This window comes from Meles meles, chromosome 20 (assembly GCF_922984935.1).
Source record: "Meles meles chromosome 20, mMelMel3.1 paternal haplotype, whole genome shotgun sequence".
Classification (NCBI taxonomy): domain Eukaryota; kingdom Metazoa; phylum Chordata; class Mammalia; order Carnivora; family Mustelidae; genus Meles; species Meles meles.
This window is the reverse complement of record NC_060085.1, coordinates 14,424,382-14,439,754: the sequence shown is the minus strand read 5'-3', so window position 1 is coordinate 14,439,754 and position 15,373 is coordinate 14,424,382. Positions and strand designations below refer to the sequence as shown.

Sequence of the window (15,373 nt, the reverse complement as noted above, 5' to 3'; positions counted from 1 at the left end):
AAGTCCGAGAAGAGCGAGCTCTGGGCCCCACGCGGCGTCAGAGAAGCTGAGCCGCAAGCACACCCAAACAGGGCGCATGCCCAGCAAAAGCCGAACCCACAGAAGAGGCCCCCCCGCCCCCGCCCCCATGCGAGGGAGGCGCATGGGAGGGGAGGAAAGTTTTGTTTTGTTTAATAAGGAGAGGGGTGGATCTGGAAGATCTGAAGCAAAATGTTCAGACTGCAGTCACAGAGGTGCAAAGGCCCCGAGGTGGGTGCACGGTTAAGGTGTTGGACGCAGAGCGAGGAGAGCAATGTGGCTGGAGCAGGGGGAAGGGGGAGCCGGATCACTCCCGAGGGGACGGGTTGAAAGTTGTTCCAAGAGCAATAGGGAGCCACGGGAAGGTGTGTAGCTGGGAGGGGCTGGATAGGCAACAGGATTTTTCGGAAGCTCCGTGGGGCTCCTGGGTAGACTGGAGTGGCATGGAGGAGGCAGGAGGTTGCCCCAGTAAGAGGCCCAGGCAGACCGGAGCTCTGGGCCATAACAGGCCCGGGAATTGATTAAAGGGCTCGGGTGGGGACCGCAAGCAGAAAAGGCTAAGCGTCTAGGATGGATCCCAGACCTGCCATCTCTCCTCCGGCTCCCGATCGCCCCTGTGTGGCTGCGCGGGCACTGCAGCCTTGAGCCGATTCTCTTTGCCTCTTGGGATTACCACCCGGCTGGGGGCTGTGCCTGGGGGAGCCTGAAGCTGGCTGTGCTTGTAGGACTGGAGGGTTGCCTGGAGGGGAGGTTGTCCCTCCCCACTTCGTTCCAGTCCTTCCCACCTCACGGTATTTGCCCTAGCTGTTCCTGCTGCCTGGAGGGCAGTTTGGCTCCAGGCTTGGCTTATTCTAGTTCCTTCTCCGCCCCCCACTTCCTCTCCCTCCTTACCCTCTTTCTCCTCCCCTCCCTTCTTCTTGCCTTCCTTGAGCATCTCCCCTAGATCACGGACTCTGTACTGGCCTTGGTTGGATTTGTCACTGTTACGATAAAATGATGCATCAGATAATCTGAGGGCAGCCTCCGCCTCCCACTGGATTTTTCCTCCCTACGGACCCAGCTCTGGCGGCCGGTGAATATGTTGCAGGAGTCGCTCGGAAGTCGGCTTTGGGTTTTCCTAATGATGGTTATTCCTCTCCACTGGAGATGGAAGCAGCGCCCCCAACCTCCTTTCTCATTAAAGTGGCAGGCGTGGGGAGGGGCCGGGATCCGGAGGGCGGCTCATGCAGCCCCACCCCGGCCCTGCGTGGGAGGCGGGCCACAGCTGGGAGCAGGGTCTGGGCCCTGGGATGTTTCCTCGCAGAAGCTGTAATTACGGGTAATTTTCTAACTGCAACACAAAAATTAAAACCCAAACAACACCGGGAAGGGAGAAGCCGCAGCAGCCGGTGAGCGCTAGAGCACGGGTGGGAGTTCCCGCCCTGGCGGGAGGACCAAGGCCCCCAATCCAGGAATGCTGGGGGAGGGGGAGGCAAAGGCTCCCTCAGATAGGCTAGGCTCCTTGAAGAGGCAGCAACCCCGCGGAGTTTCAGGTTCCTATACTCCCAAGACGGATTAACCAGAGGCAGAAGTCCTTGGATGGAGGATGAGCCTGGGTTTGAATCCTGGCTGTGCAGGTCCGCTTGTGAGTCTCTGAGCAGGAGAAGACTGAACTCCCAAGTGTGCAGAGCTGGGAGGAACCCAAGCGAGAGAAGGGACCCAGCAGGACTGGGAGGAGGAGCCCCAACCAAACCCACAGCGCCGGTCCCTTCCCCAACACTTGTGTCCATTCTCCACAAGGCTTAGCCTGAGCCAGTAAGCTGCCCTGCTTCCAGTACTTTCTGTGGGCTCTAGCGCCCACAAATTAAGTCCCTGCCCCTTCTTCCTGCACTTGAATTCCAGAGCCAAACCAATCATTAGAAATTGGTGTGCTCAGCCCAGGACCAGAGCATCCCTGGGAAATCCATCCTGCAGCCTCATTGGAGAAGTAGCCTATCTTCTCCCCATGCTATAGAATGGGGAAACTGAGCCCCGAGAGGTACTGAGGGAGTCACATGGGTGACCCAGAGGCAGCACTTCACCCACTGTCGTGCCTGCCCTGTCTGCGTCTGGGAAATTGAAGGCATTTTGTGGAAACCTCAGGCCTGGGGGGAAGGAGGAGGGAAGAGGGGAATGAAGGAGGGGAGAGCCTGTGGCAGCTACAGAGAAAGTTCTGCAGATAAAACTGAGGCTCAGCACAGGGAAGCAACTTGCCTGAAGACACACAGCAAAGAGCGGAGGACCAGGTCCCATGTTGGGGTGCGCTGGCAGCATCCCTCCCTTACCTCCCCTCTCCAGAGCTCCAGTGTCTTCCTGCGGCAGAAGAAGGAGTTTCCATGGCATCCTAAGGTCCCACTCTCTTTCTGGGAGGTAAAGGGGAGGGGTCTTTTCTTCTCCATTTAGGAGTCCCTCGGCTTAATAACAACATTGGGGAATGGATGCTTGCTAAGCACCAGAAATTGGGTATTTTTTGTCCATGATCCTGTTTTAGGCATCCAGTTCAACCCCACCCCAGTGCCTTGCATGGCTGTTCTCCCTGCCTGGGACACCTTTCCTCCAGCCCTTCCCCATGGCCTGCTTCTCTTCCTCCTACAGGCCTCAGCTCCAGCAATGTCTTCTCAGAGAGGCCCTCCAACCTGGGTCACATTGGATTTTCCTGAAAATGTTGATTTTGCACATTGATCTCGTATGTCACCAGTAATCCATGAGGTCCACGAGGGCAGGGAATTTGAATGTTTTGTTCAGTGCTTAGAGCAATGCTTGACACACAGCAGGAGCTCAATAAACACCTGTTGCTAAACAAATAGATTTAAAAATTACCACTGTCCCCCTCTGTGCTGGGATCCGAGGCCACCAGTGTCCCCAGGGGGCTCAGCCTGATTGTGACACAACTGTCATTACCATCCTCCCATCATTACTGTCCTGCCTATAGCCAGAGCCGAGTCCGGAGGTCCAAAGGGCCAGGGACCAATTTTCTGTCTCTGCCAAGGCCACGGGCACCTGCAGTCCTGAGTATGGCCACACGAGGACAGCAGAGACTCACAGCACCCACTCCTAGGGGCAGGACTCGCCCTGGTACCCCTTCAGAATGTCTCTTGAGACCTCAAGTTTCAGGCTTGGGATGTTGTCAGCTTCTCTTGACCTTGCCCATGCCCCCAAGTTGGCTTCCAAATATATACTTACATTTTTACATGTTGAATTATTTCATAGCAAAAAGGAGAAAAATACAGAAAAAACCCACCCAGTTCCCCTACCACCTTAAAAAACTTCCCGTTTTGAACTCTGACCTGTATATCTTTTGTCCCCCCCCCCTTTTTTTTTCTGTATTTCCCCCCCTCTGGCGGTCTTCTTTGATTAACCTTTTCGAAACTGTGAACCACCCTGTCTTGCTCTCCAAATCCCCCCACACTCTCTTTAACTTTTTCTCCATGGAACTATTACTTCCTAACCGCTTTTAAATTTGATAGTTTGCTCATGGTGCCCTCCCCAGTGGAACAGCAGCTCCTCAAGTTCATGAGTTTTGCTGCATTCAGTAGGCACTCAGTAAATATTTGAGGAAGGAAAGAAATCTTACCAAAAATAAACAAATAAAGCCTGACAAATAAAGTACCTTCTTAGGCCACAGCTGCAGAGAATCGCTATCATGAACTCAAGTCCAAATCCATGTCTTTGGGAGTGACCTGGAGATTCACTGGGTGCCTTGAAATGGTTCTGCAGACACCCCACCCCCACCCCGGTAGATGCAGACAAATGCATCTTGTGTTTGAGCACAGTGTAGCCTCATGGTCAGCCACAGAGATTCCGGGCTGACCTTCAGTTGCTGTTGAGCTTTGGGCAAGCTACTCAAACAGGCCATGCCTCAGTTTCCCTGTCTGTAAAATGGGGGAAGGGTCTTGTCAGTTCCAATGAACTGGTAATGACAGTTCCTATCTCAAGCGGTTATCCTGAAGATTACGTCTCTCTTTTTTTAAGTTTATTTTTTATTTATTTGGAATAATCTCTACACCCAACGTGGGGCTCGAACTCATGACCCTGAGATCAAGAGTTGCATCCTCTGGGCGCCTGGGTAGCTCAGTCAATTGATTATGCCCTCTGCTCTTCATTTTGGCTCAGGTCCTGATCTTAGGGTCCTGGGGATGGAGCTCCTCCTTGCTTTCCGTGCTCAGAGGGAGGTGTGCATCGGGATTCTCTCTCTCCCTCTGCTCCTCCTGGGGCAGCAAGCAGGAGCGCCCTCACTCTCTCTAAAATGAATGGATAAATCTTTAAAAAAAAAAAAAAAAAGTTGAGTGCCCTATCCACTGAGCCAGCCAGGTGTCCCAATCACTCCACCTGTCTTCATTTGGGGTCCCTGAGAAGTAGACCCTAAAAACAGAATCGGGGAGCTTAACTGTTTGGGGAAGTCATTCCCCGCAACCCCGGTCGGGGCGCGAGGGGAGAGAGGGAGCCCTGCAGGGGGCGCCAACCAGCACTCCCAGGGACCGGGCTCCCAGGGGGCCCTCCGAGCCACAGCCCAGAGCCCGCCTCGGTGAGGTCCTACCGGAGGTGGTGAGGAGCTGAGGCATTTCTAATCAGCTCGCCTTCCGTCCTGCGGTCGAGGGCTGTCCCCAGGAGAGCCCTGCGGGCCAGCAGCGTGGCCTCCCCCCGCCAGAGCAGCCCTCGGCTAAGCAGCGAGCAGTGGACGGTGCTCGCTGACCCTGACCGCAGAGGCCTCGGTGCCACGTTTGGTTTGCCGCCGCCACCCCCACCCCGCCCCTGCGCTTTGTGCATCGTTAAAAATCCAGCTTTAACCTTCTGAATTTGATGTTGGTGCATCTATGGGCCCTCATGTACCCCTCCCCCTCCTCCATGGGACACTCAGCCCGCATCTTAAGTTGCACCTGTCCCCCGTGCCAGGCGTTCACATCCGCTACTCAGCCCTTCGCAGCGGCCCCACGGGGTGGTTTTCACTGTCCGGCTTTTACAGAGGAGGAAGCGGAGGCGGAGAGAGATGAAGGCACCGGTCCTGGGTCACGCAGCGGTGAAGTGGCCAAGCCGACCTTAGGCAGCGTTTGCTGGACGCACCCCTGATCTGCGGTCACCAAGTCGGCCCTCAGCCCAGGTTTGCCCCTAAGTCAGCTCTGTGGCCCCAGCTGAGCCCTGGGTTGTCACACCTGACCCTGGACCTGATCTGCTGGCTTGAGAGCCTCTGAGACACCTTGAGATCTCCAGGCCTCTAGGCGGCTTCCGCTGCTGGGCTGGGTGGCCTGGCACCCTGCCTCCACCCTCCCCCAGGTGAGACGAGCCCCTAAGGGCAGCCAGACCCCCAGGGGTGCTGGGGAAGGATGCCTGGCATTCAAAAGCTGCACTTTGAACACGTGGGGAATGGAAATGGCAGGACAGCGGCCCCAGGGCTCCAGAGAAGGGGACAAGTGTGTGAGTCCAGGACCTGGATGGGAGGTGGGTAGTGGGGGAGGGCAAACCCCTGATCCCACTTCAGCAGCCCAGTCTCCGGCATACTGGGGGCAGGGCCCAGGCCAAGGCCTCACCCAGCACAGGTAGGTACATGGGGGTCAGAGGGTGTGGGGCAAATACGGCTAAATTGAGGGGGCCGTGGATTGGCGGCCCTGGAAGTGGGTTATCCCCAGAAACTCTGTCTTTGTCTTTGTGGGAGGTCTCTGTGTTTTCCTGGCTATTTTGGGGGTCTCTGAAGATCTCTAAAGGTCTCCGAGTACTGTGGTGTCTTGGGGGTTCTGAGCTGTTCTAGGTATCTCTGGGGATTTCTGAAGGTCTCTAGGGGTCCCTAAGGACCTCTGGAATTCTCTGTGCTGAGAGACTGGCCCTTCCTGGCCCTCAGGCTTTGTTTCAGACCCAGGTTCAGGGCATGTCAGGCGGGGAGGAGGCGGAGTATGGAGATGTGCCCTCTGGAAGCTTCTGGTCCCCCTCAGGCAGTGGAGCCCATAGCTGCCCTTCTTCCCATAGCCCGGCCAGGACCAGCTAGGGCAGCAGCAAAAGGCCCCAGGCCCCAGGCTCATCAGACGGCTGGCATGCTCTAGAACCCAGGACCTCCCTACATGCCAGGAATTTCGAGATCCCCAAATCCCAGGACCTAGGCCTCCCAAACTTCAGACCCCTCTAAGTGTTCTAGACTCCAGGTCCCGCAGGTCCCCCACACCCACCTCCAGAACCCACTATCCCAGGCCCCAAGCCTGCCTCCGTCCGCCCACCACCCCCCATCACCCCTGTGCCCGGCACTTCCTCATTTCCTCATTTCCTCCTCTTCTAAGAGGCTTTAGCGCTGGTTGCTGCCTACTCCACCCAGGGTGTGGGATGTGGGGGACATCCACCCACACCCAGGCCTGAGGCGGGCTGCTGCCCCTTTGTCCCTCTTATCCCAAAAGCATGAGTGTCTTTATGTGTGCTTGTTGGCCGAGTTCAGTGTTGTAATTAAAAGACATCGGGGGTGATGTTCTCCCCGCCATCTGCCTGCTGCTAAGAAGGAAGCATGAACATTCGTTTTTCCGGTTTCATCCAAGGTTTCTTTAGCCAATTGAAATCTAGGAGTTTATTTTTCGGCCCTTTTTTTTTTTTTTTAAGATTTTATTTATTTGAGATAGAGAAAGAGCCCAGAGGGAGAGTGAAGGGGAGAAACAGATCGACTGGGGCTCCATCCCAGGACCCTGGGATCATGACCCGGAGTTGAAGGCAGATGCTTAACCAACTGAGACACCCAGGCATCCTTAAATAAATAAAATCTTTAAAAAATAAATAAATAAAAAAGAATTACCACCTTGCCTGCTTGCTTCTCACTTTTGTTTTTCTCTGCATGGCTTCTTCTACCTATCCCTTATTTTCCCGGTAGATCCTGCGCATCGCTGGTCTCTCCAACGGCCACAAGAAGCCCACAAGGACAAGGCTTTTTGTCTCTTCTGTTCAGGACTGTGCCTGGCACTCAGTAGGTGCTTCATGAAGGTTTGTGGAAAAAGATGAGTGAGTCTTTCCTTATCAGTTCATAGAGCACTATCATTTTGTTTTTATGACTCTGAGACCCGCCCCCCCCATGGATGAGCCGTTTTTCATCTACCCAACCCCATAACAACATTGTTACAGTGAATCATCTCTTGGCTGTGCTATCTTTTTGCCTTCCCTCTTTTTAAATGGTGCAAAAGACACTTAACATAAAATTTACCATTTTAGCCTTTTTATAGTGGACAATTCAGTGTTTTGTAAGTACCACCAACATCTAGTTCCAGAACATTTCCGTTGTCCCAACTGGAAACCCTGTCCCCAGGAGTGGACCCTCCCCCGGCTCTTTCCCAGCCCCTGGCGACCACTAGTCCCGCTTTCTGTCCTCATGGATTGGCCTGTTCTGGACGTTTCCTATCAATGGAGTCACAGGCTATGTGGTCTTTTGTGTCTGGCTTCTGTCGCTCAGTGTTGTTTTCAAAGTTCATCCATGATGTAGCGCATGTGAGGGCTTTGTCCCTTTCTATGGCTGAGTGACATTACACTGTACGTCCATTCACTGCTGCCCTTGTCACTTTGTAAATGTCAGGTTATTCAGGAGTGTCCCAGAACTGGGCTGCTGGGTCAGCAGGCACAAGTGTTTGTAACTCTGGTGGCCTGTGTCACTGTGCCTTCCACTGGGACGGGGTCCCAGATGCTCCTGCAGCAGGGCACGGGGCTGCCACTGTCCCCATAGCCCCTCCAGCACCAAACATTATCACCCTTTTGAAGTTTTACCAATCTAAAGGAGAAAAACACACAGTACCCCAGAGTCGTGCTTTGTAATTTTTCTGTAAGGAGTGTGTACTTTTGGGTGTGTTGGATCAAAGATTTGCAACTTTCTATAAAGTCTCAGTTCAAAACCTTTGGTGAATCCCTCTGAGCTCAAAGATGTAGAGGGGCAGAGTTTGAGAAGAGGGGAAATCGTAGGGGAGTGGACTTCCGCTTCCCACAGTCAGGGAGAAGGCTCTAGCATTTATCCTATTTAGCAGATGTGGAAACTGAGGCACAGAGTGGTTCTGGTTGCATCGTGAGTCAGGGTCCGGAATGGATTTGAACCTGGTGGGCCTGATGCCAGGACCCTGGTGAGGCTGAGACCCTCTCCAGGCCCTTAATCTCCTCCTTAATCTACTTTTGTTACTGCCCCTTAGGTCTGACTCGGGTCCCCCTCCTCCTCTGGGACTCTGGCTTCCTCCCCAGGTTCCCCATCTCTAGACACCAGGCTCACTCCAGAGGAGTCTTACAACACAGTACCCCTCCACTGCTCACACATCTTCCTTGGCTCCCCATGGCCCTGGAAATAACATCCCAGTCCTCAGCCTGGCTTCTGAGGCCAGCACTGCCCACCCCCTCCCCACACCACCAGCTCCTCCTCTTAGCCCGTCCACTCCAGCTGCTCCACTCCTAAACACACAGTCCCAGCTGGCCTGCTCTCTCAAGCTGCAGGGGCTTTGCTCCTGTTGTACTTCTGCCTGGAATCTTCCTTGCATTTGTTTCTGTCAGCTACCATGTGACTCATCGTCCAAGCCCCAGACTCAACCGTTTCCTTCCCCAGGGCACCCTCCTCACAGCCCCCTCCAGCATGGAGGCATTCCTTTACCAGAATAGGAGCTCTGCGTCTGTGGGGGAGGCTAGCAGCTTGGAGAGTCAAAGGCAGGTTTTAGGAATCCTCAGCAAAACCCCACTCACGTGTTGAAGCCCTAATTCTAATGCTTCCTCCTCCAGGAAGCCTTCCAGGACTCTGTCCCTCTCTCCGACGTGATCAACTCCGCTGGACCGGGTGTGCCTGGTCTAGCTCTGTCCACTCCAAGGACTGGGTGCTCCCGCAGAACCTGGCCGTACAGAGGCCTTTTGGAAGTCCAGCCAGGGTGATTGTAGAATGAACGTAGAATGCACGGGCTGGGCGTCAACTGAGCTGACACCAGGAAGCGAGTTGATGAGGTAGCAGTTGGTCGGTTGGGGTATTAATGGGGGACATTTAGTCACTGGGTTCCAGCAAAAGAGAAGCAGGTCGCCCCTCCCCCTCCCGTGAGAATCCTGGGCCTCAGGCCTTGCAGGGGGGCGGGTCTCAGTGTCTTCATTCTTCCCCTCAGCATTGCACCCGGACACCAGTTCCTCTTCACTGAGTCGCTGGGTGCAGATCCTGAGGAGAACCCCGGACCACAGCGGATCCGCGGAGAGTGCCGACCACTTCGGCCCCCACGTCCAGGTGAGCCACCACGCAGCCCCTCCCGCCCCAGATCCTTCCAGCACCGCCGAGGCAAGAGCGTGGCGGTGGGACCAGAGCGGACGCGGTAGAGCTTGGGTCCGGGAAGGGGCCTCAAGACAGACTGGAGGGGGTTCCTAACGGCAGCCCCATCCGACCCCAGCCCGAGACTCCCAGCATCCCGCAGTTCTGCGAGAAACAATTAGCCCGGCCGCCTGCAGGCCGTTTCCGGGGCAACCTCTTATTTTGCATATGGTCCCGTCTTGGCCAATGAGGGCGCCTGAAATATTCATGATGGGGGGGGGGGAAGGGACGATTTAACCCGAAGGGACTCCATTGGAAGAAGGGGAGGGGCTGACTGGGCCGGGTTTTCCTGCTTTCCAGCACCGTCAGGCACCGGGATTACATACCCATTCCCCGGAGGGGGCGACTGAGGCCAGAGGCCAGAGCCAACCAGAGGGGCGCCAAGCGAGGGCCCGCGTTTTACCATTTCAGAAGCAGCCTGGGCCACTCTGAGATGATTATAATAACAATAAGAATAATAATAAAACACAAGCAGGGAGGGTGAGGTGACCACAGGCTAAGGTCCGGCCGGGATTCTGGTGTCTCTGCCTAGGTTGCTTGAATGGGGGGCTCCCTGGCGTGGATGCTGTTGTTGCCGCTGCTGCTGCAGGATCCAGGCAGCCAAGCATTTCCCTGCAACGTGTCCTCCGGGAACGTGGACTGGAACACAGAGTTCAAAGACACATGCCTGAATTTCAGTGGCCAAGGCCTCAGACTGCCCCAGAACCAGTCTCTGCAGGCCAGGAGCCTGCTCCACCTTATCCTGTCTGGGAATGGTCTTCGAGAGCTACCACCGCTCTTCTTTAAACTGCTGGGAAACCTGAGTTTCCTGGATGTGACGAACAACCCACTGGACCGCGTGGACGGGGAGCTGGCCCTACGCTGTACGCTTGACCTGAAGGCTGACTGCAGCTGTGTCCTAGAATCCTGGCACCACATCCGACAGGACAACTGCTCTGGCTGGCCACCTCTCCAGTGCCGGGACACAGCGATCGGTGGCTGGCACAATGTCTCCTCCTTCCTGGAGGCTGGCTGTCCCCCTGGCCTGTCCTTACCGGTCATTGGGGCACTGGTGGCCAGTGGAAGCCTGCTCCTGGGGCTCACCATTGCTGGCCTAGTGCTGGCCTGGAGACTCTGGGGCCGTGGGAGGATCGGTAACCGGGACCTGGACAAAACAAGGGCTGCTCAGGATGGTTCTCGGTCTGGCTCTGGCAAGCAGCCGAGATACAGTAGCCGGGGCCTCAGCCCTAAGCCCCCAGCAGCTGCCGTGCCCAGACCCTCCACCCCCGACTATGAGAATGTGTTCGTGGGCCAGCCAGCTGCCGGGCACCAGTGGGCCGAACATGGGTGAGTGATTCAGATCTGTCTGTAAGTCTCTGGAACCATATGGCCAGGGTTCAAATCCTGGTGCCACCTCTTGTGAGCTGTGTGATCTTGGGCCAGTTGATTTACCTCAGGGCCTCTGTTTTCTCATCTGTAAAATGGGGATAATAACAGCCCCCACCTAATAGAGTTGGGATAAGAATTAAGTGAGACAAGTATATGAGACAAGTTTCCTGTATATGAGACAAGTTTCCTCCTTCGTGACCTGCAAACTTGAGTTTCTGGTGGCCAAGGACGGGGAGAGAGGAAGCAAGTGTTCTAGGCAGAGAAGGGGCTTTGCAGAAGTAGTCGATGGCCTGGGCTCAGATCCTGTGTGACCCAGGGCTATCTCTGAGCCTCTCTTTCAGTCTCTGTAAAATGGTGACAGCTCCCCTTTCCACATATCCCTTTGACACTTGAGAGGCTCAGAAAGCTGTGTCCTTCTCTCCCCCACAAAGCCCTGATACCTCTAGACTTGGCTGGACTTAGATGGATGGGTTCAGCTTTTCCAGGTTGGGTGAGGGAATGAAAGGAATTGCTGCAGGAGGCAGCCCCCACAGGGGTGAAGGCCTGGAGGTGGGAGAGAATGGGGACTCTTCTGTGAATCGGTTTGAGAAGGCAAGACCTGAGAGCTGAGGCTAGAGGGGCCTGGGAGAATCCAGGCAGGAATGGAACAGAGTCATGGATGGGTGTGGGTAGGGGAATCCACAAAGTGGGGAGACTGGTGGGAAGTTGTGGGTGAGAAATGAGAGAATATGCAAAGAAGATGCAAATAGGGCTCAAAGGCAGAAGTGGCCTATAGGAGGGAGTTGAATACACTCGTCTCCCTAAGGTGTCTTGGGCTGTGATGCTCACTTCTGCCTTGATGTCACCAAAGCCTCAGGATCAGTCTCTACCAAAAGCATTGTTTAGACCGGGATCTGTCATTCTCACCCTTCTTGTACCAATGGAGGCTCTGGGAGGCAGGGGAGTGACTGGCCCAAAATCCTAGCAAGTATAAGACAAGTGTAGGTCTCATTTATACTCTTATCTTATCTGTGAACAAGCTTCTATGTGTTTGGGCTGGTTTTTTCCTAAAATAGGAGTAGCTGATGGATACTACTTACCCAACAGAGTAGAGTTAGAATGTTCTAGAGACTGGAGAGTTGGTTTTTGTTTTGTTTTTTAATTTTCTTGTGTTAAGAGCATGTTCTTCTCTACCATACACAGTTAGACCTCGCTAGGAAGCAACGTTCTCCCAGACCAATTCTCCCAGACCAATTCTATGGATTCAGTTTTTGTACTGAGGTCACAAAGTCTGTTGTTTTATTAGAGAATCTAATGAAAACAACTCCCAGCTGAAAGGGCACTGGTTTGGCCCTAGCCACTGTGTCCATGTGTCTGGTGTGACCAGAGCTTCTGATTTTTGAAAAGGAAACTGAGAAATTAGAGTTAAGATTTAAAAAAAAAATTGAACTCTAGACTTTAAGGTAAAAAGTGAGCAACTACCTCAACTTTAAGGAAGGAAACAATTTTACCATAGGCTTGAGACCCTCGAACCAGAGCATTACAATGCTAAATCCGTGGAATCTTCCCTGAATCCCTGGCCCCCACCTCTTTTCCTCAAAGCTGGGAGGCCTGGAGAATACTGCTGTGTGCCTCAGTTTCCTCCTATGTAAATACTAGGAGGGGACTTAGGCACCCAGAGCTTTCTTTGCCTCTCAAAGCTGATGTGCCTACCCCCTGAGAGCACCCCTCCTCCTGTCTGTCCGTCTCCCCAGGGCTCACCCCTCAGAGGACAGCGACTTCTACATGAACTACGAGGGCCCCAACCATGCCTCCCAGCCTGTCTACTGCAACCTGCAGTCATTGCGCAAGACCCCACTGGATGAGGAGGAGTATGTAATCCCCGGGTGCTGAGCCCCTGATGCCCTGAACTCCAGCCTGCTGCCTCCTATGTGACTTCGGGCATTCTGACTCTTCCCTGACCTCAGTCTTTCCATCTGAGGAATGGGGACAAGGAAGAACCGTCCCTGAGGCCCCAGGGAGGTTCTTCAGCTCCCTCTCCAGCCCCCGCTCTGCTTCTCAGCTCCCTAAGCTGCTGGACGGGGAAGAGGAGAGGCTCCGGTATGACGATAGGAGGGTCAGTTCGTGAACTCTCTCATCACCCTTGGTGTGCAGACCGAGCTTAATAAATGCTGTAGGGCTCACAAAGCTGCTGGCTCAGGGCAAGTGGGTTCTTTGAGGTGGGGATTCCCTAAGCTCCCCAAACCAGATTCTCTGAGAGACTCCCGAATTGTTCCCCACTCTTGGTCCGTCCCCTCTGTCCCTTTCAGGCCCTGTTCCCAGCCACTTGGTACCCTGGCTCAGCTCCCAGGGCCGCCCACACCAGCCCCAAGGGATCATTATAACTTATGAATGGGACTGTGCCCCTCCCCTGCTCACACACCCTCCCTGGCTCCCCATTACCCCCCAGGACTTCAGCCTGGTGGTTGAGGCCTGCGTAATTCTGCCCTACTTACCTCGCTATCATTGCCCTCTTCCATCCTTCTGTCCTTCTGGTCTAGGCCAGCCACCACACAGCCCACCTCACTCCTGAAGTTTCCATTTGCCCATGCCATTCCTTTTGCCCAGAATGCCAGCCCCTTCCATTTTTTCTCACTCTTAAACATCTTAATACAGATGCAGAACCCTGATCTGAGTGTCAGGAGACATGGGTCCAAGTCTGGACTCTGCCATTAACAGGCCCTTAGTTTCCCCATCTGTACAACAAGGCAATTAGTCTCTGTAGCTGTTTTACCTTAATAAGCTGAGATGTCTTAACTCATCCTTCAAGGCCAGGTTCAATGCCACTCTACTGAGGCCTTTCTCAGTTCCTCCTCAGGCAGAGTTAATAACTCCCAGAGCTCCGTGTATTTCAAGACTTTTTTCCAAACTTGTGCCTCAGCTGGGTTTCCTATAAGGGGCTCCCAGCCTGGCTCCTGCCAACCCTCCAGTCTAGGGGAGACAGCTGGACACAGATACCCTCGGTCCTGAAAGGTTAAGCCTGGGCTAGAGGGAGGGATGGGGCCAAAGGCACCAGAGGGAGACAAACGAAAGCGTTTGGAAAAGTATGTGTGTAAGAAGGAAATATGGAGTGGGTTTTGAAGGATGTGTAAGTGCTTGAGAAGTGGAGAGGACACGAATACTGGGCAGGGGGACCATCTTGGTAAGTTGCAACTAGAGATACAAAAAGGCACACGGGTATAATAATATTCAGCAAAGGCAACAGCTGATATTTGGGGAGATGCTTACCTGGCATCCGTTAGCTTGGTGGGACCCTGGGATTGAGCTTAATTTTGAGGCTTTCTTGGGTTCCCCAGCACTTGGGAATGATCTGAGGTGGGAGAGGGAACCTGTAAGGGTCTTTAGCTTCCTTGAACCCCTGCATCCCCACCCGAGACACTGTTCTAATGCCCACTACTGTCCTGATCATTTGCCTTCTTCACCTCCAGGTTAAATCAGATCCCAGCCCTCCCCAGCTCCCAGCCCTTCACATCTACCCTTGGCTCTTCAAACACACCCACACCCCTCACCACCACTGGTGGATTCTGGCCCCCACCAACCCCACTGGCCCCCACCAACCCCACTGGCCCCATCTTCAACAGTTTTGCCTCTGAACACTGAGCTCATTTCCACCCCAGGGCCTTTGCACTTGCTGTTCTGACTTCCACAAATGCCCATTCCCCACCTATCCCCCGAGTCCTGTTCTTCCTCCAGGTCTCAGTTCAGATGTCACCCCACCCCCCATCTACATCACCTCTTCTCCACTCATTAATGCATTCCCTGGGTTGACTTCTCCGCACAATTCCTACCGCAATCCACCACCTTTTTAGTATTTCTCTTTGTACTCACTCGACTGGTTCAGACGAAATGCTTTTGCCTGTCTTGTTCCTCCTGTGTCCTGAGTGCCCAGTCAAGGCCTGGCACAAAGCTGTCATTTGCTGAATATATTCAGGGGTACTTACAGTCATTCAAGTCTGCCTCTGGGTGGCAGCATTCACAGGCTACACACCTCACTCACGGCTGCAAGCAGGTCCCCCAGGCCTCATAACCTTTCCCTTCAGAGATTCTCAGGGTGGACAGGCAGGGGTGTGGGGAGTGAGCAGACCTGGCACATTGCAGGGATTCCAAGATCCTAAGTAGGAACACTAGATAAAATGGGAGATGCCATGTGCACAAACATGTTCTTCACAACGTATCTATTTCCTCCTGTTTTTGTTTTTGTTTTTTTTTTTAACTGACTGCTTGGAGTTTCTTTTCCACTTGGTGCAGGGCACCCAATTATGGAGTGTCAGGAGAGCATGCGTGTGGCTTGGATAGTGAAGAGTGGGGTTCTCTCAACTTCCTTTTTGGTGTTTTGCTGTTTTGATATTTAAAAAAAAAAAACCCAACTGCTTCTGCTTGCTGCAGCCAGCCTTGTCTAGGGGGAGGGGAAGTGAGGAGAGGGGAAGATGAGCCCAGCACGTCCTGAGGCCTGGTGGCTTGGGGTGGCTACAGGACTGAGGCGGGGAGTTGGCTTTGCCAGGCTGGCCACAGAGCTGCTTCCTCATGGCTTCCAGAGCCAAGTCATAGGTGATTCTGTTTCTGGAGGCCTGGAGAGATCCTGAGGGTTCTGGGGACTCCAACACTGAAGCCATGTATGGGAGAGTGAACTTCCTGAAAAAGAAGCTTGCCCACCAGTGACCCAGGTCAGCCCTGGGGAGA

General features: G+C 54.0%; 1 protein-coding gene across 4 annotated transcripts; it reads left to right on the top strand.

The window, feature by feature from the left end:
• The first annotated feature begins 200 nt into the window (after positions 1–200).
• LRRC25 (leucine rich repeat containing 25) lies at positions 201–15,048 on the top strand. Of its 4 annotated transcripts, XM_045989639.1 has the most exons (6): positions 201–249; positions 5,000–5,307; positions 6,875–6,984; positions 9,111–9,226; positions 9,840–10,633; positions 12,409–15,048. In XM_045989639.1, exons 5-6 carry the CDS (start codon positions 9,849–9,851, stop codon positions 12,545–12,547), a joined length of 924 nt encoding a protein of 307 aa, XP_045845595.1. In that variant the 5' UTR covers positions 201–249; positions 5,000–5,307; positions 6,875–6,984; positions 9,111–9,226; positions 9,840–9,848; the 3' UTR covers positions 12,548–15,048. The 4 variants fall into 4 exon arrangements, with proteins under 4 accessions (XP_045845595.1, XP_045845597.1, XP_045845596.1 ...); XM_045989641.1 differs by lacking the exon at positions 6,875–6,984; XM_045989640.1 differs by lacking the exon at positions 201–249 and having other exon boundaries at positions 4,987–5,307.
• The last annotated feature ends 325 nt before the right edge of the window (positions 15,049–15,373 follow it).